Genomic DNA, 25,893 nt, shown 5'->3' on the forward strand with positions numbered 1-25,893 from the left:
ACAAAGAATAAACTTGCCCCTTCTATGAAGTTTGTGAACATTCATGTAAAACCCAAAGTCAATACAAGAGCTGGGGCAGGTGTTTGGCATGGTGGTTAATACAGGATGTGGGCATCCTAAGTGGCATTTTAGTATCAGCGCCCAGGTTCAAGTCTCATCTCCACCCTGGATTCCAGCATCCTGCCTAATGCCAAGTCCGGGGAGGGAGCTGACGACGGGTTAAGTAATTGGGTCCCTACCACTCATGCGGGAGACCTTGATGAGTTCCTAGCTCAAACTGTACAGAGGAGCTCTCTCGTGCACTTTCACTGTTTCTGTGTTTCAATTTTCTTTTTTTTTTTTTTTAGAAAGGGAAATTACAGATCAGTCTCAAGATAATAAATGTAAAATACACTAAGTCAAATGTCCCAAATAAATCCAGTTATATATTTATTAGGCTTCATGAATAAGATTAGAAAAAGCTGTTAACTCCATATATACAGAAAAAGCATTCAATAAGATTCAACAAATTCATGACAAAAACTAATAGTAATCCAAAAATGGAAGAGAACATGCTGTACTTTACAGGAAGAGTCCATGGGAAATCTACAGGAAACATCCTCAGTGGTAAAATATTAAACCTTTTCTGTAAAATAAGCAATATTGCAAAGATGTCTGTCATTTCCATTTCCTACTGGTTTTAGCCAGTGTGTATAAACACATGAACACGTGGAATACAGACTTGCAAAAAGCAACGGAGGCCATTATTTACATCAATTGTCTTCATGGGAAATTCCAAAGAATCATCTACTCAGTTTTTTCTATGTCATATCACTACACATAAACCAATTATATGCACACACCAGCTATAGTATTAGAAAAGGTCATTTTTAAGGATATCATTTAAATTACCAAAAATGGGGAATGTAATTATAATTCTGTCCACAAAGATATGTAAGATCTTTATGAAGAAAGTTACAAAATGTTGTGAAAGGTGAAATACCTAAGCAAATAGAGAAAACTACCATATTGATGCATAACAACATATCTTAAGGGGAACAGCTCCTCTCCAAAACTAACATTAACCAATACACACTTAAAACCCCATCACATTTTCATACAGTACAAGAAAAGCTGATTTAAAGGTTTATATGGAAAAGAAATGGTCAGGAATAGTCAAACTACTGTGGAGGAAAAACTGGTGGGTGAGGAGAGAGCTGGGAAACTGGACCTAACATATCTTAACTTTTAATATCTGGTAAGATTATAGGTTTGGTGGTGGATTAGAGAGGTCAGAAACATATCCATCCATTTATGGAAATCCTATATACCACAAAGAGGTAGTGCAGACCAGGTGAATTACTGTTACAGAATTTTGCGTTTTCCAATATCCTATCTCACAAGCTTCTAGATGAATTAAGAATTTAAACATGATATGAAAGTCAAAACACTTAAGCTTTGAAACATATGGAAATACAGGTATGTAAAAAATCCCACTTTTGGGAAGCATTTCTAAAAAACAATAACCACTAAAAAAAACTATTTGGTTTACAAAAGGACACCACAAAGGAGTTGAAGAGTCACAAGCTGAGTGATATTTAGTTGTCTTTTAAATATTTTAAAATTTTTTACATAATTTTAAATGGCTCAAACCTATGAAACACTCAAACCCTTTGGTAATTAGAGAAATATAAACCAAAAAGACAACGATATACCCAATGGCACAGAGCATGGGGAATTCTCAAACCTTACAGGTGTAATACCAGTTACTCCTATTCTGAAACATTTTAGAATTAGCAAAGCTGAACATACACATTACATGACCCCCACACCTAGTAAGATATCTTATGTAAGCTCTTACACATGTGTACCAGAAGACATACAGAATGTATTCTTATTCATTGGGGTCAAAATTAGAAATTCTGAAACAGTCAAAATGCATACAACATACACACATTATTCAAAACTAATGTATGTGCTTCATATTTATGGAGCACATAAACACTAGTTTCATGACCTCTTTTTGTTACTAAATTCATCAATAGACCAGCATCATCCTTTTTAAAATGCAGACAAAATACACCTGAAAGGTCAGTTCTAGATGTAACATGACTGGCTTTTTTATTCACATTAAGTATATTTACTTTAATCACCAAAGATTATATCAAGTATCTATACAAGAATCTTTATAAAGTTTATTTCAATTTAATCAGGATTAAAGGGAAACAAAACTTTCATCCTTATTATTGTTGAGTAAAGTAACTTAAGTTTTAATATCTTGCTTAATCAGAAAATACACAGAAGGAAACAATAACAGAGCCTGATGTCCTGTGGTCTTCCTTAATAACAACCCATTTTCAAGAGACTATAATCTACTCAACAGAAAGCATTCTACCTAGGATTTTAATCAGATTCTGAGAATTCACTCAAATATGCCATTAAAACCGAAACAATGCAGGTATTAGCAGCTATGTAAAAGGTTAGCCTCTGTGATGAGTCATTTCTGAAATAATCAAAGTGTAAGCACTTGAAGTGTCTTCTATTCAAGCTGAAAAATATATAAAGGTAGGGATTCATTTACCAAGTAGGTTGACTGCAAATTCGACTCTATGCAAACATCAAACTACGAATGGCAAAAATGAGCCTCTCTTCCTACGTATTATTACTAACTTTTGCTCTGTTTTCTCAAGGTATTTTGCTTTCGGCTTCCAAGTCCATAAGAAATTTAGAAGATGACATGGTACTTAATACATTTAGGATGGGAAAAGCCTTTCAGAAGGAAGATACCGCAGAAAAATCAGTCATTGCTCCTTCCCTGGAACAATATAAAAATGATGAGACCATTTTCATGAATGAGGAAGAAAACAAAAATTCAAGAGTAAGTAGTAATGGGATTTGTCCTCTGTTTCAATGGAAATTTAAATGACTTCTATAAATCCTTTGAAAAATAAAATTGATACTTTTATTTTTCAAAGAGAAGTATATGCAAATAGTCCCAATGTGCATTAGGACAACTGATAATTTCATATATACTAGGTTTCTTTCCCAATAAACTTGTATATAAGGTATTTTTAAGGAGTCAAAAACAGTACAGAGCATTTGTAAGCAGTAAGAATACTATAAATTGTGATAGCTCCATCTCTAGCAAGACCGCTAAAATACAAATCAACCTTCTTTTTACAGAACACAGGCTCCAAACATAATTTCTTAAATCATGGTCTGCCACTGCATCTGGCTCTAAAGCCTTATCTTGCACTAAAAGGATCGGTAGCCTTTCCAGCTGAGAATGGAGTTCAGAATACTGAATCAACACAAGACAAGAGAGAAATTGGGGATGAGGAAAACTCTGCTAAATTTCCTATAGGAAGGAGAGATTTTGACAGTGAGTAGTATTTTTAAAACCAAGTTTTATATCGATATCATAAAACTCTTGAGTTTAACTGAATTGGGATCAAATATTATTTCTGCCAAAAACATGAATTAAAAAGCATTCAACTGGTTATTGTAACTTTGATTCATTTGGTACATTCTTTTTCCTTCAGTGCTCAGGTGTATGCTGGGAAGAGTCTACCGACCATGCTGGCAAGTCTGAAATCTGTTGGTTCACATCATCCTTTCAGAAGAAAACAAAACTGCTTAGTTGCCAGTAGAAAGAGAAGCCCTTAATGTTACCCTAACTTGTGTATTATTTAAATTGCCTGTTTTAAAAGAAAGTAGTGTTAAGATGTATCAATAACCTAAGTGATATGCTTGCTCTGTGCATTAAACTTTGTGAAAATTCTGCATGAACTATGACTTGCTAGTTTTTTTGAGAAATGTCTAACATAGTAACCTTACACTTCAGACCAAAATAATAAAGTGGCATGATTTACACCTTAATCTCTTAAATTCAGCATTTTTGGTTAATGGTTTTACATATACATAAATTTGAAGCACATTAAAAACAAAGTCAGAGTCTGAAAAATTGAGTTAACTTTGTTTGGCCAGCAATCAATTTGTCCTTGGCAGTACACTTGCCTTTTGGTACTTTGCCATCTAATCTATTCTGTGAATTGTTTGGTATCCTAGCTATCTTTACATTTTTATATTGAGATGGTTCATTTCCATCTTCATAGAGAATGTTTTCACCATCCAAATCCACCTGTTTCCTTTTTGAGCTTTTATTTCTTGTCTGACTACTTGATTTTCTTGACACTTTTTCACTTGTACTTCTGTCCAGATGAACACTTTCAAAACTTGTTCCAACTGTTGATCTTCCAACAGATGAATTTACACCCTCTGTTATGCAAGATGAAAAGGGGAAAGATTATATAATTATTGCTCATGAGAATTTTTAAATACTTTAAAAATGATTAAAGAATATCTTAATCGTGATTTACAAAATTACAAGTTAACAAATAGCTACATGATTGTCACATTTGTTTTCACTTTTTAAGCTACAAATGATTCCCTACATACATTTAAACTCTGTCCTATTCGCCATAAATTTCTATGTAGACTTGACTTTTTAAATAAAACCAGACCTTGAAAAATAAACCTTTACTTCTCAAAGTACTATGAAGTGTAATCTAGTTTTACTTAATTACTCAAATCTGATCAATTACCAGAGAGGTCATTTTCCATGTTAAGAACACACAAAGGTTTTGATGCTGAAGTAATATTCCATTTATCCTTGCTTATCAGGCAGTCATCCTTACAGGTACAAGCAAACTGGGATCTAATCAAGGATTGCTTCATCTGGTAACAGAAAGAAAAAAATTTATTTTAATCTAGATACATACCCATTAGTAATCAAGGTATCAAAAAAATCTTACAAATACCATTATTCACTAGGAACATTTAACATTATTGCATATTTCACAAAGTTTCGTCGTCTCAGCTAGCACCTTAGTTCTGTACAGCTTTATGTATACTTGATCGTTCTTGTAAACAGTTTCAAAAAGTCAACTTTAGACTCGTCAGAGGCTCTTGCTATACATTTCTATGTGTGGGCTGCTTTGCAGAGTGAGTTTACTAAGTCAAGTAATAATACCCATGATAAAGAACTTATTTTCTGTGATTAAAGAATGCAGAGTACAACTCTTATGGGAAAAAATACATATTAAATTCATAAAATTAAACTGGAGAAGGGAGACAGGCTAAGATGAAAATGAAAAGTCAAAACTGCAAGATGAGAATGTTAAAGGTGTTACTTAGTTAAAACTTAAATTTTTAGGAAAATAAGACAATTCAAATATACCATTATAGGATGATCTGACCAAGTGATTTAATGGTCAAAAATTCAAAATATACTCTTGTATCTTTCAAACACCATACATGGGACTTTCTATATTAAATAGGAGAAAATGAAATCAAGTTAAATTCTCAACCATTGAAAAAGATGCCAAAAGTAGATTTCTGAATGTATTCTGCAAACATAAAACCAGTGAGCTGTTTTAGGAGTAGAAATTTCAGAACAAAGGTACCTACACAGATAATGCAAATTTCCACAATTACAGCTGATGTGTAATGGCATCCAGTTCGATTTCTCTAAATGATTAGAAGTCACCTCAAATTCTTAAGTTTGTCCAATTCATTGAATTGGATATCAATAACTCCAAAAATTAACACTTTAGAATATAACATTTTGCTGAATGTTGCTTACAGAATAGTTACTGATAAACTCATGAAATCTAAAAACATGGCTTTGTTATTCAGTTATTGTATATTACCAGAAGGATCAGTGCATTAATGTGAAATTTACTGCCCAAGGATTAGAACAGATTAGAATAGTCCCCTCTACAGTTGCTTCATAAAAGCAGTTTCCTTAGGATAATAAATTTTCTACCTTTCTGACTAATGGGGTCTGAGAATCTATTTCCCAGATCATTAAAAATTATGCTTTATGGGCTTGAATGAAGAATTAGACAACTGGAGTTATCTTCCATTCAAGCATAAAAGTGCACAAAATTGGAAAAGAGGTGAAAATGTAAAGATCTAAAGGCTATTACTCTCAAAATAGGTGAAATAAAGCAGGTTTGCATCTCAGTACCTTCATGAATTCTCAAGAAGGCAACTCTTATTACGTAGGGCATATTATGGTGGAAGCTTTTTTTTTTTTTTTTTTGACAGGCAGAGTGGACAGTGAGAGACAGGGAGAAAGGTCTTCCTTTGCCATTGGTTCACCCTCCAATGGCCGCTGCGGCCGGCGCACAGCGCTGATCCGAAGCCAGGAGCCAGGTGCTTCCTCCTGGTCTCCCATGTGGGTGCAGGGCCCAAGCACTTGGGCCATCCTCCACTGCACTCCCAGGCCATAGCAGAGAGCTGGCCTGGAAGAGGGGCAACCAGGACTAGAACCCGGGGTGCCAGCGCAGCAGGCGGAGGATTAGCCTCTTGAGCCTCGGCGCTGGCCTATCAATCCTATTAACATAGAATTAAAGCAATGTATAAAGCTACTAAAATTTTCTTAATAAAGTCTACATTAAATCACACCAAAAATCATTACTATAGTAATACAATCCATGAAATTTTACTTGCATCAGCAAAACCAATACCAACCAATAACACTATCTTTTCATACATTTAAGTTCCACTTGAGTTAATTGTTTATAGAAAATTATAAACATATGGCTTATAAAGAGTTTGTTAAGGCCATTCAGGTGAAGAGATGCTGAGGGGCTGTCTTGGGTCACTCCCTTAGTACTCAAATAGTCTTAGCATCTACAGGTGTCTTGGAAGGTGCTGACCCCCACACCAAGATCTTTATCAGCATTATCCATAAAATGCTCTAAGTAAAAATATAATAAGCTGTCTTTCTTAATTACTATACTTATGTTTGTTCAATGTCTCATTAAGCATGAAGAAAAAATCTTTAGGAAGCTTTGCAATTTTTATTAATTTTTAAATATACAATTTAAGTAAAAACCTTTGCTACTTAGAAACAGTTAACAAAACAAGTGACTTCTTACTCGTTTAAGACCTCACTGCAGAGAAATTCCAGAGACCTTAGTAACCACAGGACAATTTCAGAAAACTCGAGTTAGGAGGCAATGTTTTAAAAATTTTTGTATGTTTGTTAGAGAAGCAGAGATAATGAGAGTTCTCATTTGCTGGTTCACTCCTCACGTGCCCTCAGCAGCAAGGGCTGGGCCAGGATAGACCAGGTCTGAAACAGAGCAAGGAACTTAATCCAAGTGGCAGCAACACAATCACTTGAGCCATAACCTGATGTCTTACAGGGTGCACATTAGAAGGAAATTAGAATTCCATCAAGATGGCATGTACCAATGCCATCGCACTAGTCCAAGTGATCAATTTCAGCTCACAATTGATAGCTCTGATAGGTCTAAGAGTCAAAGAGATCACACAAACAAGACAAGTATCTGCTAATACTAACTGATAGAATCAAAAAGGGAGAGAAAGATCCAACATGGGAAGTGGGATACACAGCAGACTCATAGGATGGCAGATGTCCTAAACAACACTCTGGCCTCAGAATCAGCCCTCAAGGCATTCGATCTGGCGGAAGAGCCCATGAGAGTATAGCAGGCATGGAAAGCCAAGATATCATGGAAAAAAAAAAAAAAAGACCTAAATGAATGATCTCTGTGAGTGAGATCCCAGTGGAAAGAACGGGGCCATCAAAGAAGGAGGTACCCTTCTCCGAAGGGAGGAGAGAACCTCCACTTTGACTATGACCCTATCGGAATAAGATCAAAGTCAGCGAACTCTAAAGGCTTCCATAGCCCTGGCAACTCATGACTAGAGCCTAGGGAGATTACTGATGCCATGAACAGGAGTGTCAAATTGTTAAGTCAGCAACAGGAGTCACTGTGTACTTACACCCCATGTGGGATCTGTCCCTAATGTGTCATCTAAAGCCAAGTGATGCTATGACTGGTACTGAAACAGTATTTTTATACTTTGCGTTTCTGTGTGGGCACAGACTGATGAGGTCTTTTCTAATTATATACTGAAGTGATCTTCTGTATATAAAGAGAATTGGAAATGAAAAAAAAAAAAAAACAACCTGGTGTTAAAATGGAAATGGCATAGAAAATTAATTAATTTGAAAAAAAAATTATGTAGGATCTCTGTCTTTAATGTGCTGTACATTGCTATTTAATGCTATAATTAGTAATCCAATGGTAGTTTTTTCACTTTATGTTGCTATATGGGCAAAATGTTGAAATCTTTACCTAATATATACTAAACTGATCTTCTGTATACAAAGAGAATTGAAAATGAATCTTTACATGAATGGAAGGGGAAAGGGAGCGGGAAAGGGGAGGGTTGCAGGCGGGAGGGAAGCTATGGGAGGGGGGAAGCCATTGTAACCCATAAGCTATACTTTGGAAATTTATATTCATTAAATAAAAGTTTAAAAAAAAAAAAAAAGAATTGGGAGTGAAGCCAGAAATATACACCCCAAGTCAATAGATTCCTAAAATACTGAGAACTTGTTTAAATGTGAAAAGAAAATAACCACTTTATTTACCATAAAAATTATTTATATCAAAACATAAGAGAGTAATTCTGTGGTGATCTTAGTTATTTCTTTTGGACATAAGTATTCTAAGAGTAGCTAAATATTGAAGAATATTGTTTTTTTAATAAAAGATTATATATGGGTTTTCTTTAATATGAAAAAATAACTTTCAAATCAGTTACCACTTAAGTTCCAACTATGTGATAGGCACACAGTATATTGAAGAGATTATGACAATGGCTTCCATAATCACAGACATACTACTTATAAAAGCTGCTATTGGCACACAGCTGGAAGGAATAACAAATAAATTGGGTAACAAAATAAAGATGAAAAGATTTCAGAAGGCTAGAACCATAAGCAAAAAATAAGATGAAAATGGATGGGGATAAACAAAGTCCTGTATTCAAGTTAAATATCAATTACAGATATACAGGATGAGGAGAATCTGACTAAAAAACAACATATGAAAAAGACCTAGAGATTTTAGCGGATGATGAATGTCACTGGTGCCTACAATGTGACATCCAGCCAAGGCGGCAGCACAAAAAAATCTGATGGGAAAAGTGACAGATTTGCAGTCAAAACACCTGGCTTCTAATATTGGCTCTATTACTTATAAACTAGATACAATCTTAGATAAACCACTAAGCCTGTCAATTATCCACACATAAGTGGGAATAATATTTACCTCACCAAATTTTTAGAAATATGCATATTAAAATACTGAAGTCATATAAACTCGAGAGCTACGTATATCTATAGTTAATATTGCAGTCACACATATGAAGAGGGTACTCTTGTAAAATAAGATGTTGGATTAGATCTTTCAGGAGCAGGCTAATTCTAAAATGATTCTAAAGACAAGTCAGAAAATAAACTTATGATCAGCTTCTTCACTTTAATTACTAAAACAATGTAGGCTACCTGGGCTTATATTCATAACTTAAAAGAGATTGCTTTGCCTTTGTTCAGGAAAGTTGAATTTCTCTGCACAAGATTAGTGGCTACATAGAATTGAGATTACTTCCTGTTGCAAATCTTCCAAATCTCTGTGTATTTGATTTGGAATCACAAATAAGCAAAACAATTCCCTCTTGAAAGCACTTTTGAAGTACTAAACAAGTAAGAATAATGTCCAGATTCAGACGTGGCTGTTAAAATCATTTTATGTTCAAGTCACATGAGAGAAATGGATTGAAAGTTTTCTTTTGTAGAATGCTTCCCCCCTCCCCTTTGGAAAGATTTCTATCCACAGTAAAATTGCAATGAACTTCAAATTTGCCAAGAATTGGAAAAGTCTTTTTGCCACAAGTTCTTTTTAAATTGAAATTATTAGTAGGTTCCCAGTTTGAGGAAAATAGTGCTTCACATAGGAAAGCCTGACTCCAGTTAAATTAAGATGAATGAGTCAAAACACTGAAAACTCAGAGACATCCTAAGAGTTGTACTATTAAGAAAACTGAAGTTCTAAGCCCCCTTTATACTACTAAGTATATAAACAAGTTTGAAAAAAAAAATTTTTTTTAACAGGCAGAGTGGACAGTGAGAGAGAGAGAGAGAGAGAAAAAGAGAGGGAGAGACAGAGAGAAAGGTCTTCCTTTCCCGTTGGTTCACCCTCCAAAGGCCGCCGCGGCCGGCGCACCACGCTGAGCCGATGGCAGGAGCCAGGTGCTTATCCTGGTGTCCCAGGGGGTGCAGGGCCCAAGGACTTGGGCCATCCTCCACTGCACTCCCGGGCCACAGCAGAGAGCTGGCCTGGAAGAGGAGCAACCAGGACAGAATCCGGCGCCCCAACCGGGACTAGAACCCAGTGTGCTGGCACCGCAAGGCGGAAGATTAGCCTGTTGAGCCACGGCGCCAGCCGAAAAATTATTTTCAAAATATCCATTAATTATGTAACCCCAGTTAAGTTTTCTAAACATATCTGTCTATTCTTACATTATCACACTTTCAAAAATGGAAAATGATGCATTCTAGAACTGAACAAGGATTAACTGAGAAGAGGGATATCGAATGGCCAGTATAGCAAACACCTGTCACTCAGTAGGTACTCAATAAATCCCAACTCCATTATTTTTCCATTTGAATGAAAAACATTGCTCATATCCTTAAAATCTTTGCTTATCACCTTCTCAGAGACATCTAATTATCATTGTATCTAAAATCAAAACACACTTAAAGGAATATAGTCTCCTTAACCCCTTTCCAGTTTTACTTCATAGCACTGATAGTCTTGTAATATACCTTATCACTTACTTGTTTATTATCTGCTTCCAATAAAATATAAACCTCCACAAACAGTAAAACCCTAAGTTTGGCAACGGTGGCTTGTTCTGATCCTACTATGCTATTTCCCACTCCACCCCCCTACAAACACCCCACGCATGCACGCACACAGGGCACAGTCATGCCCACCAGACAAATATGACTCCCCCTTTTAGATCCTGCTCCAGCTTCCTGGGAACCTAGGACACTGGCCTTTAGCTCTAGGCTCAAAGGCTGACTGTCCTAAAGCAAAATTAAGGGGAGTGGAGTATATATACTTCCTAATGGGATGAAGAGAGTTTGGAGGAGACCAGGTAGTTCCACCGACATTCTTGCATCTTGGCTGCACAAAATATTAGGGGAAGCATTGTCCATTGCGACAGGTAAAGCTGTTTCTTTGTCCAGATATATCTCCAGTGCCTAGGACAGAGGCATGCTTGAGAAAGGAAGAGAGGGAAGGAGGGGGGGCGGGGAGGAGGAAAGCTCTAATAGATTATAACAAGTATATGCAAGCAGAAGCTAGATGGGCACAGAAAGCAAGCCTAAGCAAAAGCTGGGAGGTAGAAAATGATCTACAGAACAGACCAGACCCTGCTTTCCTTAACACAGTGTAGAGTAACCGCATGATAACACACCACACCTCGTGTTAGTTCTTCCACTTCCAGGTATATCCTCCCACGGTTTCAACTGACAGCCCTGTGGGAATCTCAATCACCCGTGGCCTGAAAATCTAGAATATTCAGCCTCTCTTTTCCGGGTTTTTCAGTGTCTCTTTTGCCTCCTACCACACTTCATTTCCAAATGAGAGACCAGCCATGAATCTAAGTCTGGTCCTACTGTTCAAGCAGAGCCTTGTCTTCTAAATCCCAAGGATAATGGGTGATGTTAGTGTACCAGACTGAAGCTCCCTATCTCCACAAAGCTACAAACTTCAGCATTTGTGTTGTAGGTTAAAATAACTGTGTTTAAGGCTCCTGAACTTTCAAAATTCTTTACAGCCTCTCAAGATACCCAAGAGCTGTATTGGTTTCTGTCTCCCTCAGGAGAGCTCCTTTATAGGAGTCAACACCAATGGCAAGAAAACAGTTGACAAGAGACTGTGCACTCCAGAGGACTTCATTCTCTCCTGACTTTTAGTTAACTTCTTTGCTTAAACAGTAATCCAGCGCCTTTAACATATACTTCTCCCATCTATCTGCCTTTTATTGTTTTGTTATTGTAACAGAAATGGTGCTCTGCCATGGCATACTGCATCCTAGAAACTGAAGCCTCCAAGTTTGTGAGTGACTACTTGATTCTGTACCCTCCCTGTCTGAAAGCAACTTTTCTCCTTGGAGTTACAGTTGAAGGTTGCCTATTTTTTGCTATGCTTCATTTTTCTGTAGCCCAAGGAATGGTATAGAGAAAAGTTAGAGCTTATCTGAGGACAGACATAATCTGGAAAAATGTCTCACTAAGCAGTCTCTTCTAAGAGTTCCCTATGTATCACATGTAAGAAGTTTCTTCCATCTAGTTAGGTAGGCACTGTAACTCATTCTTTCAAATAGTAGGTTTGGATAATTTTCCTAATTCAGTCTGTAGCACTAGCGCCTTTACTTGTCTCAGCATATAGTGCCGGAGTTCCCTGTCCACATTTCTATCCAGTTGCCACTTCCAGCATTTCTCTGACAAGTAAGGGTAAAAACAAGAATACATAGTCCGTTGGCTTCTCAGTTACCTGGGGACTAGGGCTAGATTAAGTCATGCTGTGCAGCTTGATGCTCTGAAATATTATTTCTTTCCTTGGCCATCACTTGTGAAGTTCATTATATCTGATTATATTGATTGCTTGCTTTGGTGATTATTTTTGTCAATGTTTATTTTGAATTCAGTTCACATATTAGGGGAGACAAATTTTATGAGTAAAACTCAGTCTCCCATTTTAACAGAACTGTATTCAAAGTTTTTTAATACCTTAGGGGTTAAATTTTGGTTTCGAACCTAAGAATTTTCAAACACCAGGAGCACAGAACTGCCTGTCTGCTTATGAAGGTAACGGAGGTCTAGTTTCTCACACTAAATCTCAATTTTCACTGTCTAAAGTGCTCCATTTTTTAAAGATCCAGTATTTTCCTAATCAGCTCACTTAAGTTATTAAGTGAATAAATTATGATTCTGAGGAGCAATTACAACAGACTCAGAATAAGGAAAAGGCCCGTATGTATATGACATTTTAGTTGTACTGATATGCAAACTACTAATAAACCAAGCTGGAAGGGACAAAACTAACAATTTACAGAGATTTCAAGAGGTTAAGTATAGAAGAACCTTTTAATGAGAAATTTAAGGGCACTTTAAGTAATTGATTTAAAGTACTCTGAAAGTGGATATATGGAATGGAGAAAGAATATCCTCCAAAGGTTCCTTCAAAGGGAATTAATTTAGCCATATTAAAATAACTATGAAAGCTCAGGAAGAAATCGCCAATTTCCTTCAAAGGGGAGGTAATTTAACCATCATAAATGAGTTTCCTAATAAACTATAGTAGGAAATGAAAGTTGAGGACCTAAAATAAGGATGCTAATGAACAGTTTCCAAAGTGGTTTCCTAGAACTTGGGATTTGAGGAGCATTATTCTGTTTATGAATGAGGAAACTAAGAAGAGTTAAGTGTGTACATATAACAAAGACAGGGATATTTCACAACTGAGTACACCAAAATTCTCAGATGTCTAATATTTTCTATCTTTGAGATACTCATTCCAAGACAATATTCTAAACATACATCACCTATTCTTAAAAAAAAAAGTATTCTAAAAGAGTAAAAGTAACAGGGCAATGAGGTAGTAAGTTGCTAAACTACTTTTACATAGTGGCTTTGGTAATCAATTTCAGCAATATTTTCTTTTTTTTTTACTTAGTAAATACAAATTTCCAAAGTATAGTTTATGGATTACATTGCCCCCCCCCCCCCCATAACTTCCCTCCCACTCACACTTGTCCAATCTCCCGCTCCCTCTCCCATTCCATTCACATCAAGATTCATTTCCAATTATCTTTATATACAGAAGATCGATTCAGTATATATTAAGTAAAGATTTCATCAGTTTGCACCCACACAGAAACACAAAGTGTAAAATACTGTTTCAGTACTAGTTATAGCATTACTTCACATTGAACTACACATTAAGGACAGATCCCACATGAGAAGTAAGTACACAATGACTCCTGCTGTTGACTTAACAATTTGACACTCCTGTTCATGGCATCAGTAATCTCCCTAGGCTCTAGTCATGAGTTGCCAAGGCTATGGAAGCCTTTAGGGTTCGCCGACTTCGATCTTATTTAGACAAGGTCATAGTCAAAGTGGAAGTTCACTCCTCCCGTCAGAGAAAAGTACCTCCTTCTTTGATGGCCCCGTTCTTTCCACTGGGATCTCACTCACAGAGATCTTTCATGTAGGTTTTTTTTTTTGCCAGAGTGTCTTTGCTTTGCATGCCTAAAATACTCTCATGGGCTCTTGAGCCAGATCCGAATGCCTTAAGGGCTGATTCTGAGGCCAGAGTGCTATTTAGGACATCTGCCATTCTATGAGTCTGCTGTGTATCCTGCTTCCCATGATGGATCGTTCTCTCCCTTTTTGATTCTATCAGTTAGTATTAGCAGACACTAGTCTTGTTTGTGTGATCCCTTTGATTCTTAGACTATCAGTGTGATCAATTGTGAACTGAAATTGATCACTGGGACTAGTGAGATGGCATTGGTACATGCCACCTTGGTGGGATTGTATTGGAATCCCCTGGCACGTTTCTAACTCCACCATTTGCGGCAAGTCCAACTGAGCATGTCCCAAATTGTACATCTCCTCCCTCTCTCTTTCCCACTCTTAAATTTAACAGGGATCACTTTTCAGTTAAAATCTAAACACCTAAGAATAATTGTGTGTTAATTGCAGAGTTCAACCACTACTACTAGAACAACAACAAAAAAATACTAAAAGGGATAAAGTATTACATTGTATTTCAACAGTCAGGACAAGGGCTGATCAAGTCACTGTTTCTCATAGTGTCCATTTCACTTCAACAGGTTTCCCCTTTGGTGCTCAGTTATCGCCAATCAGGTAGAACATATGATATTTGTCTCTTTGGGACTGGCTTAATTCACTCAGCATGATGTTTTCCAGATTCCTCCATCTTGTTGCAAATGACCGGGTTTCATCGTTTTTGACTGCTGTATAGTATTCTATAGAGTACACGTCCCATAATTTCTTTATCCAGTCTACTGTTGATGGGTATTTGGGTTGGTTCCAGGTCTTAGCTATTGTGAACTGAGCTGCAATAAACATTAAGGTGCAGATGGCTTTTTTGTTTGCCAAATTAATTTCCTTTGGGTAAATTCCAAAGAGTGGGATGGCTGGGTTGTATGGTAGGGTTATATTCAGGTTTCTGAGGAATCTCCAGACTGACTTCCATAGTGGCTTAACCAGTTTGCATTCCCACCAACAGTGGGTTAGTGTCCCCTTTTCCCCACAGCTTCTCCAGCATCTGCTGTTGGTAGATTTCTGAATGTGAGCCATTCTCACCTGGGTGAGGTGAAACCTCATTGTGGTTTTGATTTGCATTTCCCTGATGGCTAGTGATCCTGAACATTTTTTCATGTGTCTGTTGGTCATTTGAATTTCCTCTTTGGAAAAATGTCTATTGAGGTCCTTGGCCCATCTCTTAAGTGGGTTGTTTGTTTTGATGTTGTGGAGTTTATTTCTTTGTAGATTCTGGTTATCTATTGCATAGATATTGCATATCTATTCTGGTTATCTGTTGCATAGTTTGCAAATATTTTTTCCCATTCTCTTGGTTGCCTCTTCACTTTCCTGACTGTTTCTCTCAAAGTACAGAAACTTCTCAATCTGATGCAATCCCAAATGTTAATTTTGGCTTTGACTGCCTGTGCTTTTGGGGTCTTTTCCAAGAAGTCTTTGCCTGTACCTATATCTTGCAGGGTTTCTCCAATGCTCTCTAATAATTTGATGGTGTCGAGTCATAGATTTAAGTCTTTAATCCATGTTGAGTGAATTTTTGTGTAAGGTGAAAGGTAGGGGTCTTGCTTCATGCTTCTGCACGTGGAAGTCCAAATTTCCCAGCACCATTTATTGAATAGGCTGTCCTTACTCCAGGAATTGGTTTTGGATCCTTGATCAAATATAAGTTGGCTGTAGATGTTTGGGTTGATTTCTGGTGTTTCTATTCTGTTCCATTGGTCTATCCATCTGTTTCTGTACCAGTACCATGCTGTTTTGATAACGACTGCCCTGTAGTATGTCCTGAAATCTGGTATTGTGATGCCTCTGGCTTTGTTTTTGTTGTACAAGATTGCTTTAGCTATTTGAGGTCTCCTGTGTCTCCATATGAATTTCAGCACAGCAATATTTTCTATTATTCTCACAAGTACTCTACTTGGCAATGGTTCAGCTGTATACCCGGCTAAACTAAATTTTCATAGAGTACTGTAAAACATAAACACCAACTCTTTCCTTTCTCTATTGCTATTTAGTTTCACAACTGTATAGACTAAGCCAGTCCAACTGCTAAGTAACAGAAGCAATGTAATTATAATCTCACTAGTATTTAACCACAGTTTTACAAACTGGCATAAAATATTTCATGGTAATTATAACAGCTGGGACAAAGCACTTACTTAGAATTTTGATTTCCAGACTTACAAATGAGACTAGATTAGATGATTTCTAATATCACCCAAAACTTTCTAAATGTGTATAAAGCTTAGTTGACTGATAACAATTTCTAGAAAGACTTTTCATTCTTCAGATAGCTTTTTTCATTTTTATTTACTTAGTTGTAAGAAATATACCAATGATCTTTAAATCAAAATATTAAAATTTGTTGGTATCAACAGAAGGGAAACCAAAGGACTTATATGTCACATTTCTATTTCCACCCAACTCCAAAGGATAGATGCTTTCTAAAAAATTTTATGCCCTGAATATAAGTACATATATGATTAACACAGAGATGACAAACTTTAGTCACCAAAATGATGTATAAAACTCAGTGATGTAATCTACATGCATTACTAACAAGTTCTAGTAACCAATATAGAGAAAATAGTTAATAAATAAATGACTTCTGACTATATAGATGAAATAGAAAACTAAAAGCTTTGGTAATTGAGACTAAATATCCAAATGGAAATACACAAATGATGAGTTAACAAACAGCGCCCATATGGGATGCCAGCAGAGACCCCACCAGCTACGCCACAGCCCTGGTCCCAAAAAAATTTTAAATACTTGAAGAAAGACATTATTGACTACTATTAGGCACAAAGATTTTATATGATAACAGAAAAACTTATTTCAAACTAATAATTCAAATGTCTGCAGACAGGAACAAATTTTAAATTATACAGTATTTTGAGATTCAGTTTAAGCCACTAAAAATATAAATGAGAAAGCCATCTTTTATTTTCCCCTTCATTCATTCAACAGATATTCAACCCTTAACAGCAATTAGAAAAAAGCAATAGCAAATAGCAAACTCCATTCTTTATTTCAACGTTAAATAAACTGGAAAGAAATTAGTCAAGACTACAGAAATGAAAGTTCCTGTATTTTGGCATGTCAACGTTGATAACTCATTTTCCTTTGCATTCCTATTGTGCCATATACAATGTATATTTATAAAATTGAGCTCAGCTTTATATATCTATTTCTTCTAAAAATAAAACCTATCAATCATTTTCATGGCAGTACATGAAGTTGTACCTTAATGTTTTTCTCCTGCATTGACTTTTGGACGCGTTCTCTTAAAGGTTTCAATGATGAATTACTCACTTGCGAGGGAGATCTATTTAAAAAAAAAAAATAAAGGCAAATGTTTATTGCTATGGTTTGAACGTTTGTGTTCCTCCCAAATTGAAATTAAAACTTAATCTACAATTTTTAAGGGGTTCTGTCTTCATGGACAGAATCAGCATCTGTAAGAAAGCACTTGAGGGAGACTTTTTGCCCTTTCACATTTTCTGCTTGGTGAAGACATAGCAAGAGTTATGCAGTCTATGAGGGTCAATCCTTCACTATACATTGAATCTGCTGGTGCCTTGATCTTGGATTTCCAGCATCCAGAGCTTTGAGAAATAAATTCTGTAATTCACAAATATAATCATCTACCATTGAAGTGTCTTATTAAGCCACCCAGAAAGGCCTAAGCCACTAATAAACCAAAGCAACTTTTTTTTTTAAAGGGAAACTTAAAACAGTTACAGGATAAAAACAATTGAATCTATGTGTTTATAATAGTTTATGAAAGAGCTGAAATTCCTATTTGAGCCTTAAATAATAATAATTTGGCTAATTAATTCAGTAAGTATTTCTTGAGCTTCTACTATTTTTAAGGCCCTATACAAGGTATTGTAGAAGAGAGAAAGTTGATTTGTTTATTGGCCACAGATGTGTTTGAGCATCTGAAAATAGGAGTAAAGAAAATAAGCCATCTACACAAGCTAAAATTCAAAAGAGCAGGAAAATCCAAAGAGAAAAAGACAGAAATAGGAGAGTCAGAAGGCACAATGGAGATCTTGAGCCAACCTGTTTTCCTCAACCAATTAACCCTTTTCGGCTTACTATAGCCAGAGTCAGACCCTTTTGATTCAAAAGACCATTATATAATACTTAATAATAATTAAAGTTACACTAAGAAGGAATAGCTGACAAGCTTATATTGACTTAAATTTATATACCACGTTGTCCTGAATTTTATCATATTGGTGCAGACCATTAACACAGACTGGGACTTCTCAGCACAATGGAAATGCTAATGTAGACTCCAAACTGTAAACAACTGAAATGTGTCTGGCAACAGCATAAAGTACAGGAAAATCTTTTTCAAATCGACTTGAGGATTAATTTTGTTTAATAAAATTCTAAAAACAGAAAATTATTTTCTCTAAGAAAATGGTAGAATTCAATCTGAAAGAATATTAAAAATCATTTCTATTTCTACCTAAAAGCAAATTTTGCTAGACTAAGCTAAATAGAGGGGAAAAAAATGTTCATTTTCTTTATACTGTTTCCTATGATTCCAGTACAAGGTACAAGTAAATGCCTGGTAACAGTAATTTTTTTTGTTAGAAAAACATTTGGGTATTTTTGGGTAAAATGTACAAGAATTACATCATGGCCAGATATAAAAGACTGCTCATGGGAAGCTAGCAAAGAGAGGAGATCTAAAGGATTTAAATTTTATATTTGAATGATAGACCATAGTAAAGTTTCTCTTAAAATAGAAGAGAAAGGATCCTAAGACATAGAAGGTACATAAGGCAATCATGAACAGATTGCACAATTTTAGACTTAAAACCAGTTTTCTAAAAAATAGCACTGGTAGAAAATAGAAAAGATCAAAGAGTAGGATAATTTTGTAAAAATGTTCTATATGGTACTACATACAATTTAACATGGTTGTTCTAAAACTTTTAATGTCTCCAAAAGTAAATGTTCACTTAAAAATATGACCAACTCAACAACTGGCCTAACTATTGTTAAACAGGTAAGCATCTGCTTATGACTGCACTGCATCTCCCACCCCAACATATATATGTTGAAGCCTTAACTTGGAGATAAGACTTTTAGGAGGCAGTTTAGGTTAAATGAGATCTCAATGGCTGGGGCTCTAATCTGATACAGCCGAGTGGCCTTATAAGAAGAGGAAAGGAAAAGCCAAGTAGATCACATGAGCACACAGCAGGAAAGCAGTCGTCTGCAACCCAAGAAGAGAGCCCTCATGGGAATCAAGCTGGGCTAGCACCCTGATGACAGATACTGGCCCAAAGAGCAGCAACCTGCTGTTGTTTAAATCACTTAGTCTGTGACATTCTATTAGGACAGCCCACATAGACTAAGTATCAGTGTCTTACTTTTAGGCATTCTTTTAGGCATTCTTTTACTTTGGTGATTTCCAAAAATCAGGATCACATGAAGCAGGTGATCATTCTTTGACAACAGTGGCCTAATGCAAGGTCTCAATACCTATCACCATTCACTTCACTTCATCTCATTAGGCAGGCATTTTACCATCTTATATCATCATCATCATATCTTACCGAGAAAGTAAGATATTTTGAGAGACTACATTCATATAACTTCTATTATTCTAATTTATAAATTAAACTTTTTCATAGGTATCTAGGTACATATGTTTGTACAGGAAAAATCATACTATATTGGATTCGATACTATATCCATGGTTTCAGAGATGTACTGGGGGAAGCAGATACTACTGTAATAATCAGCAGTGATGTAATTTGTAGTATATTTCTTCATAATGTGAAAAAGAAGCAGTATATGTGAACTCCATGTATGTTTGATGTATATGATCTCTACTGTTCTTAGGCAGAATAGCAGTCCTTGGAGCACAGGCCTGGCACTTTGGAGAAAGATACCCTTGCTACTTGCTAACTGAGCTCCCTTGGGCAAAGTATTAACATACCTCTCAAGTCTCTAACTCTTCATTTAAGAAAAGGGGTTATTGTAATGGTTCAGATAAGTGAAACTATTTACCAAAGTTCCTTATAACAAGGCAAATAAATATTTCAAAACAAAAAATAAGAGCAAAAACCAAATGCTGAATCCCCAAACACCTGCACTTGCCATACTCAGAAAATACTACCTTTTGTATATAACTTCTTCACATTTAAATGTTCACTTCCCTTTTAACTTTTATTTTCCTTCTTTAGACTTTTCTGTAGCACAGAAGTTTCCTACCATAAGCATATCTTTTACAATTAATGAGGTGTGTTTTTAAACGTTCTCTAGAGTTAACATTCACATACATATGTAACGTCCACATTACTTACCTAAAAAGTGTAAGAACAGAAATTCTGTCATGATGAATTGTGTTTTCATCATCATATAAAAGCTCTGCTTTGTTTTTTGTAGGAGCATTGGCTGCTTCTTCATCCAAAAGAACAAGTAAGGTTTTCACAGTATCTCTGCCACAGTATGCAGTGTCATGGTTTATGGCAAAAGATTTTGGCTAGAACAAAACATAATTTTAAGCACAACAGTCATTCCAGGTAGGTGAACTGGCCACATTTCCATTTCATATGCCATTGTTCCACTTCCACTGTTGTTGAAGTAACAAAACATCAGCTACAAAAAATGGACATAAGGCATGTGAACGTTTCTCTCCTAAGCCATACTTAAGTCAACCTTATCAATTTCCAGAAGTACAAAATAGTATCATCAAAGGAAGCTATCAGGCTCTGACCAAACTATCACTGGGCTTTGAGTCAGAAAAATGTAGCCACCATCCAGTTGTGTGACCTCAATTTCATAATTTAAACTGAGTTTTTTTTTTTCTATTATACTAATGAGAATAAATCCAAAAAAGAACTATTATTTGAGATTCATTGATGATCACTGATAAGTACAAACTATGTCCAAAGCTCTATGTCTGAAATTAAAGCTACAAAGGAGAAAGCCAGTCAAAACCCATGATCTGGGGCAGGTGCTAGAGCATCCTGTATCTGAATGCCTGGGTTCACATCTCAGCTCAGCTTTTGAATCTAGTTTCCTGCTAATGAACACCATGACAGGCAGCAGGTGATGGCCCAAGTACTTGGCTCCCTGAGACTCATTTGTGGAACCTGATTCAAGTTCTAGACTCCTAACTTCAGCCTGGCCCAGCCCTGGCTGTTGCTGGTATTTCAGGGAGAGAACCAGTGGAAAGTGAACCAGTGTCTCTGTCTCTCTGTGTCCACACCTTTACCATAAATACTAAAGAAATATTTTTGAAAAAAGAATGTAAAGTGTCCTTGATAAGACTGAGATAAAATACCTTGCTTTATTAGCCAAGAATAACAGCAATATTATTTACATTTTAGAAAACTCAGGAATGGCAATATTTACAATATGAGTATATTCCAGCATAAAAATGTTATTAAATTTGAAGTGGGGTCACAAAGTAAGATACCGTAACAGACCAGTTTAGAAATGAAGGGGCTTGAACTAAGATAATAGTAGCAATAAAGAAAGTAAATTAAAAAGAGAGCAGAAAAAACCTTTGTGACTAGACAGAGTAATAAAAGAAAAAAATGACAATATAATATTTTATTTAGATCCATGAGAGGATAAATTCTGAGGCATTTCTGGTTGGGTTTAATAGCAACTTGCCTATTTTATGTACTGTATAACTCTGAGGGAGTTGCTTAACTTCTCTGTGTTTTAAGTTTACTCACTGGCAAAGTAGGAGCAATCAGAGTGCCTAACCCGCAGAGTCGTTGGACACTGTGCCTAGATTTCAAAGCTGCCTTTTCTGAACATCCGTTGTAGTGCTGCCAGGTTCCTCAGCTTTCATCAACATGGTCTTGGCCTCCTTTCTCTCTACTTGGCAGGCCCAGGCCACCAGGTGAAGCATAATGTATATAGCTTATATAGCACCACTGAAATTAAAACAAACTGCCTATCACAATCTGGTGCGAAACACACATTTTCCCTCAGAACCAGAGAATTCCATACTGCTTAATAGTAATTTCATTGAGTTTCATTTGATTGCATCCTTCCAAGATTTCTGATTTGGTTGAAAACATAAAATTAAGAACCATGTTGCTTGTATCTTTATTTCATCTGCCAAGAACTGGGAGACATTAGTGTTCTTAATGATCTGAAATTCAAACAGTTCCTGACTCATAAACTTGTAGTAATTACCTGGCTGACATCTGAGCCAAGCTCATGGGGATTAAGACACATGAAATATATGAGGCAACATGGTAGAATTTCTCCCTATACCCTGTTTTCAAAGTAAATCCAAAAATATGCATCATTACAAAAAAATAGCTAAAAATTGTCTCCAAGGTCTGTGACAGAATAAACACAGAAACAAGCAAATCAATAAAAGACAAGTCTTTCTCTATACACTTGCTGCCAGTGTTCTGTTAACTGTGCTAACTACAATAAGTAGATTATAACTCATAACCAAAATTGTGTTTTACAAAGACATGGTAGTCCATTACACACATAATACTGTGGTTAGATTATATTGTATTTGACCATTTGCATAAAGAAATCAAGAAAGGAATAAATGTTCTAGAAGTAGACAGTTAAAATATTGCCAGGTATGGAGAAAATTGGGTTGCAGGAGATTGGGAATGGAGGTAGGAAATAAGAGATCAGAGTGCTATAAAGGAAAAGTATATTGCCAAATGGAGACAACTTCTAGCAGGACTGTTGCTGTCCTATAGAAGGCTTAGTATTGGGGTCAGAACCAGAGAAATCAGGCTTTCATTTTATATTTGAGTAAATGGAAAAAAGAATTAAGAATAATTATTGAAAAATACCACAAAACACCTTAATATCCATTAGGAATTAAAAGTATTTAGTGCTAAAAGAGATTACCTCATTTTAACACAGTTTGTCTAAAGATGTTATGATTTACCCAAGTGAAACATAATCTTATCTAATCCTATTAGTAAAGTTTAATTTTCAACTGCATCTTAAAAGGTAGGAAACACATTCTTCTGACTTAAGTAGCAATAGTAAACCAGTTCTTCAATAAACGGAAGAGATAATGTTTTGTAAACAAGGATAATGAAAAAGAGCTTATTACCCTTGCAGGACTGATGTCAGTGGTGCTAACAGCTACGCCTCCTTGTTGAGAATTGATAATATTTTTAATCCTCAATTCCAAATCCTGAGCAACTTCCTCGACTGCTTTATAAAAAGCATCCCTGCTGTTCTGGCCTTTCATCAGCTGAGTCTTTATCACGGACAGTATCCGACCCCCTGCAATGCTGAAAATAGAAATAAGATTGCCTCATAATAGTATTCTAAATGGCAACATGCTTATAAACTTGAGAGTGTAATTCTTAGTTAATCAACACTTTTCAAAGGATATAGCTTTGATCTTATAAATCAGTGAAGTACTTAAGAAAAAGGTGAGAGCCATTGGAAACAAGTTTAAAGCTTGTCTAAAAGCAAATGATTAACAAGTTGCTTCTTCCTTGATTTGAAAGCTGATGGGAAATAATTTAGTTACATATGAAGTATAGTAATATTCAGATACAGTTATGAAAACATTTAAAACATGTACATTTACACACAACTAAGATAACAAAAGCAGCTCTTATTCAATATCCAGAATTCTCCATTATTTTAATTTAACCTTAAAACCTATTCAATAAGTTGTTATTTTTACCTCTAAATCACAAATGAGAAAATTGAGACTCATAAAGATTAAATAACTTGTCCAAGAACACATGGCGTTCCAGGGTTAGTACTGATCCAAAGCAAACCAGACTGGGTACGGCCAACAGACAAGTGTTTTTAAAACATCTGAAATCAATATTTCTCCATATCAAGCCTGACCCGGATTTAATGTTGCAGCTCCCGCTCTAGAGGACTTACCAGGGGACAAAACATACAGGAGAAAGTGTGAGAGATATTCAGGAGGAAAGATCTTGGTCTATTCCAAGGAAGAAAGCAGAGATGCCTGACAACACAAGAAGCCTCTCTTTAAAAGTCATGGGATCTCTAGTACTTGCAGGTATCCCTGAAAGGCTGCATAGTGAAAACAGAAAAGTGGTCTGGTCTCAGGGGTATGGTTGCCTGGGCACGAATCACAGCTCTGCTGTTTTGTGCCTTGGGTACACATTTACTTCTCTTTAGTAGTGGCATAAAGGAAATTATGAATCAAAGTCTTCACCCTCACTGCCATAATTATTGCCAGGCTTTATGGGTTAGAGAGCAGCTAGGTTCCCTACAAACACTGGCAATAAAAGGTATGTCAAAAAGTTCATGGAAAGATGAAATTAAGTTATTTCAGTGCAAAAAATAGAAATCTAGGTAGTTTTTTCATAACATACATTTTCCATGAACTTTTGGAAGACCCCCTCATATGACTGCTCACATCTCATTAGTTGGTCTAAATATAAAAAGAAAATTAGGAGAAAATCAGAGTATCGGTATACTATGGTAATGCATTAGACCAGAGGCTCCTAATTTTTCCTGATTCTTGAAATCACATTCAATGGTTGTTTACAACATCAACTCTAGATTCTGTCCTACTAAATCACCATATCCAGAGAAGGACATTGGACAATTGCATTGGTTTAAGAGTACTACAGATGATTTTCATAGTAAGGGGCTGGGAAACTTTATGGAAAAAGTATCTCCTTAAGAAAGGAAGCATACTGTACTCATTTTATTACCAGTTTACACTTGACACACAGAAGAGGTGATTTCTGTCTGTTGAATAATGAACATTATCACATGCAAGGATCTAAAGTTTTAATGGTAAGAAAAAAGATATACCTTATAACTACATAATAATTATTATAATATTGTGATTAGTATTATTCTTTGCAACAATAAAGTATTTAGGGGGTTTGTGCTTACTCCTTGGTAGACCAGATACTCTAGGCAAGCACCTCACTGAGTTTGGCAGAAACAAAGGAAAATTTTCAAGTGCTTCTGAATCCCTCCCTCAGAAAGGAACAAACGAGCTGGAGAGGGGAGCTGGAAATAAGCAGGATGAATAATGTTTTCTTGAGGACAAACATCCTAGTACAACTGTGATTGGTACACAAAGCCCTGGGCTAGCAACAAAGTGGGAGGGCATAGCCAGAGACTTTCACATTCAGTCTGAACCTTCCAAGTGGGCAGGGGCGAGTAGGCCTCTTTAGATTTATTCTATGTAGTTCATATTTTGAAACTATTTTTAAAAACTTTTCCTCATTAGTGACAATGTAGAAATACAATTGCTTTTTCCTTTTTCTTAATTGGCCTGGTATCTAGCAACACAGTTAAAACTAGTGCTAATTTTAGTAGTTTTCCTTGATTCTTGGAATTTTCTATATATAAAATCATGTTATCATCAAATAGTTTTATTTCTTCCTTTTCAATTGTTAAGTCTCCTATTTCTTTTTCTTGCCTAACCTGACCAAATTGGACATCCAACACTATGTTGAAAAGAAACGATGATAGCAGGAACTCTCATCACATTCTTATTCTTAAACTGAATGCTAAAACATTTTACCATTAACTAGGTTTTTGTAGAAACCCTGTAGTCAGGTTAAAGCCCTTATTCTTGGCTCCTCTTCACACAGAGAGGTTAGTCCTAGAGGGGGGTTGTGTTTCCTTTCAGACCCCCCACCTTGGCAGTCCCTGGACTTTGTCCCTCTGTCCCCTCA

The 25,893-nt window shown here is 36.0% G+C and overlaps 2 protein-coding genes across 5 annotated transcripts in view; one reads left to right on the plus strand and one right to left on the minus strand.

The window, feature by feature from the left end:
- Positions 1 to 414: 414 nt before the first annotated feature.
- PARPBP (PARP1 binding protein) overlaps positions 415 to 25,893 on the minus strand; it is a 114,714-nt gene continuing 89,235 nt past the window's right edge. For 3 of the 4 annotated variants that reach the window (XM_062203026.1, XM_062203027.1, XM_062203028.1), the window contains exons 7-11: positions 23,313 to 23,496; positions 20,563 to 20,741; positions 17,474 to 17,555; positions 4,584 to 4,716; positions 415 to 4,257 (exon numbers count right to left, since the gene is read on the minus strand). In XM_062203026.1, coding sequence (XP_062059010.1) covers positions 3,929 to 4,257; positions 4,584 to 4,716; positions 17,474 to 17,555; positions 20,563 to 20,741; positions 23,313 to 23,496 — 907 coding nt within the window. In that variant the 3' untranslated portion in view covers positions 415 to 3,928. Of the gene's footprint in view, positions 4,258 to 4,583; positions 4,717 to 17,473; positions 17,556 to 20,562; positions 20,742 to 23,312; positions 23,497 to 25,893 lie in introns of those variants that run through there. The other variant, XM_062203029.1, reaches the window with a different exon arrangement.
- Positions 2,609 to 3,369, plus strand: PMCH (pro-melanin concentrating hormone). The gene is made up of 2 exons (XM_062202441.1): positions 2,609 to 2,857; positions 3,163 to 3,369. The coding sequence occupies exons 1-2, from the start codon at positions 2,609 to 2,611 to the stop codon at positions 3,367 to 3,369; spliced, it is 456 nt and encodes a 151-aa protein (XP_062058425.1).

Source organism: Lepus europaeus, chromosome 10 (genome assembly GCF_033115175.1).
Source record: "Lepus europaeus isolate LE1 chromosome 10, mLepTim1.pri, whole genome shotgun sequence".
NCBI classification, from domain to species: domain Eukaryota; kingdom Metazoa; phylum Chordata; class Mammalia; order Lagomorpha; family Leporidae; genus Lepus; species Lepus europaeus.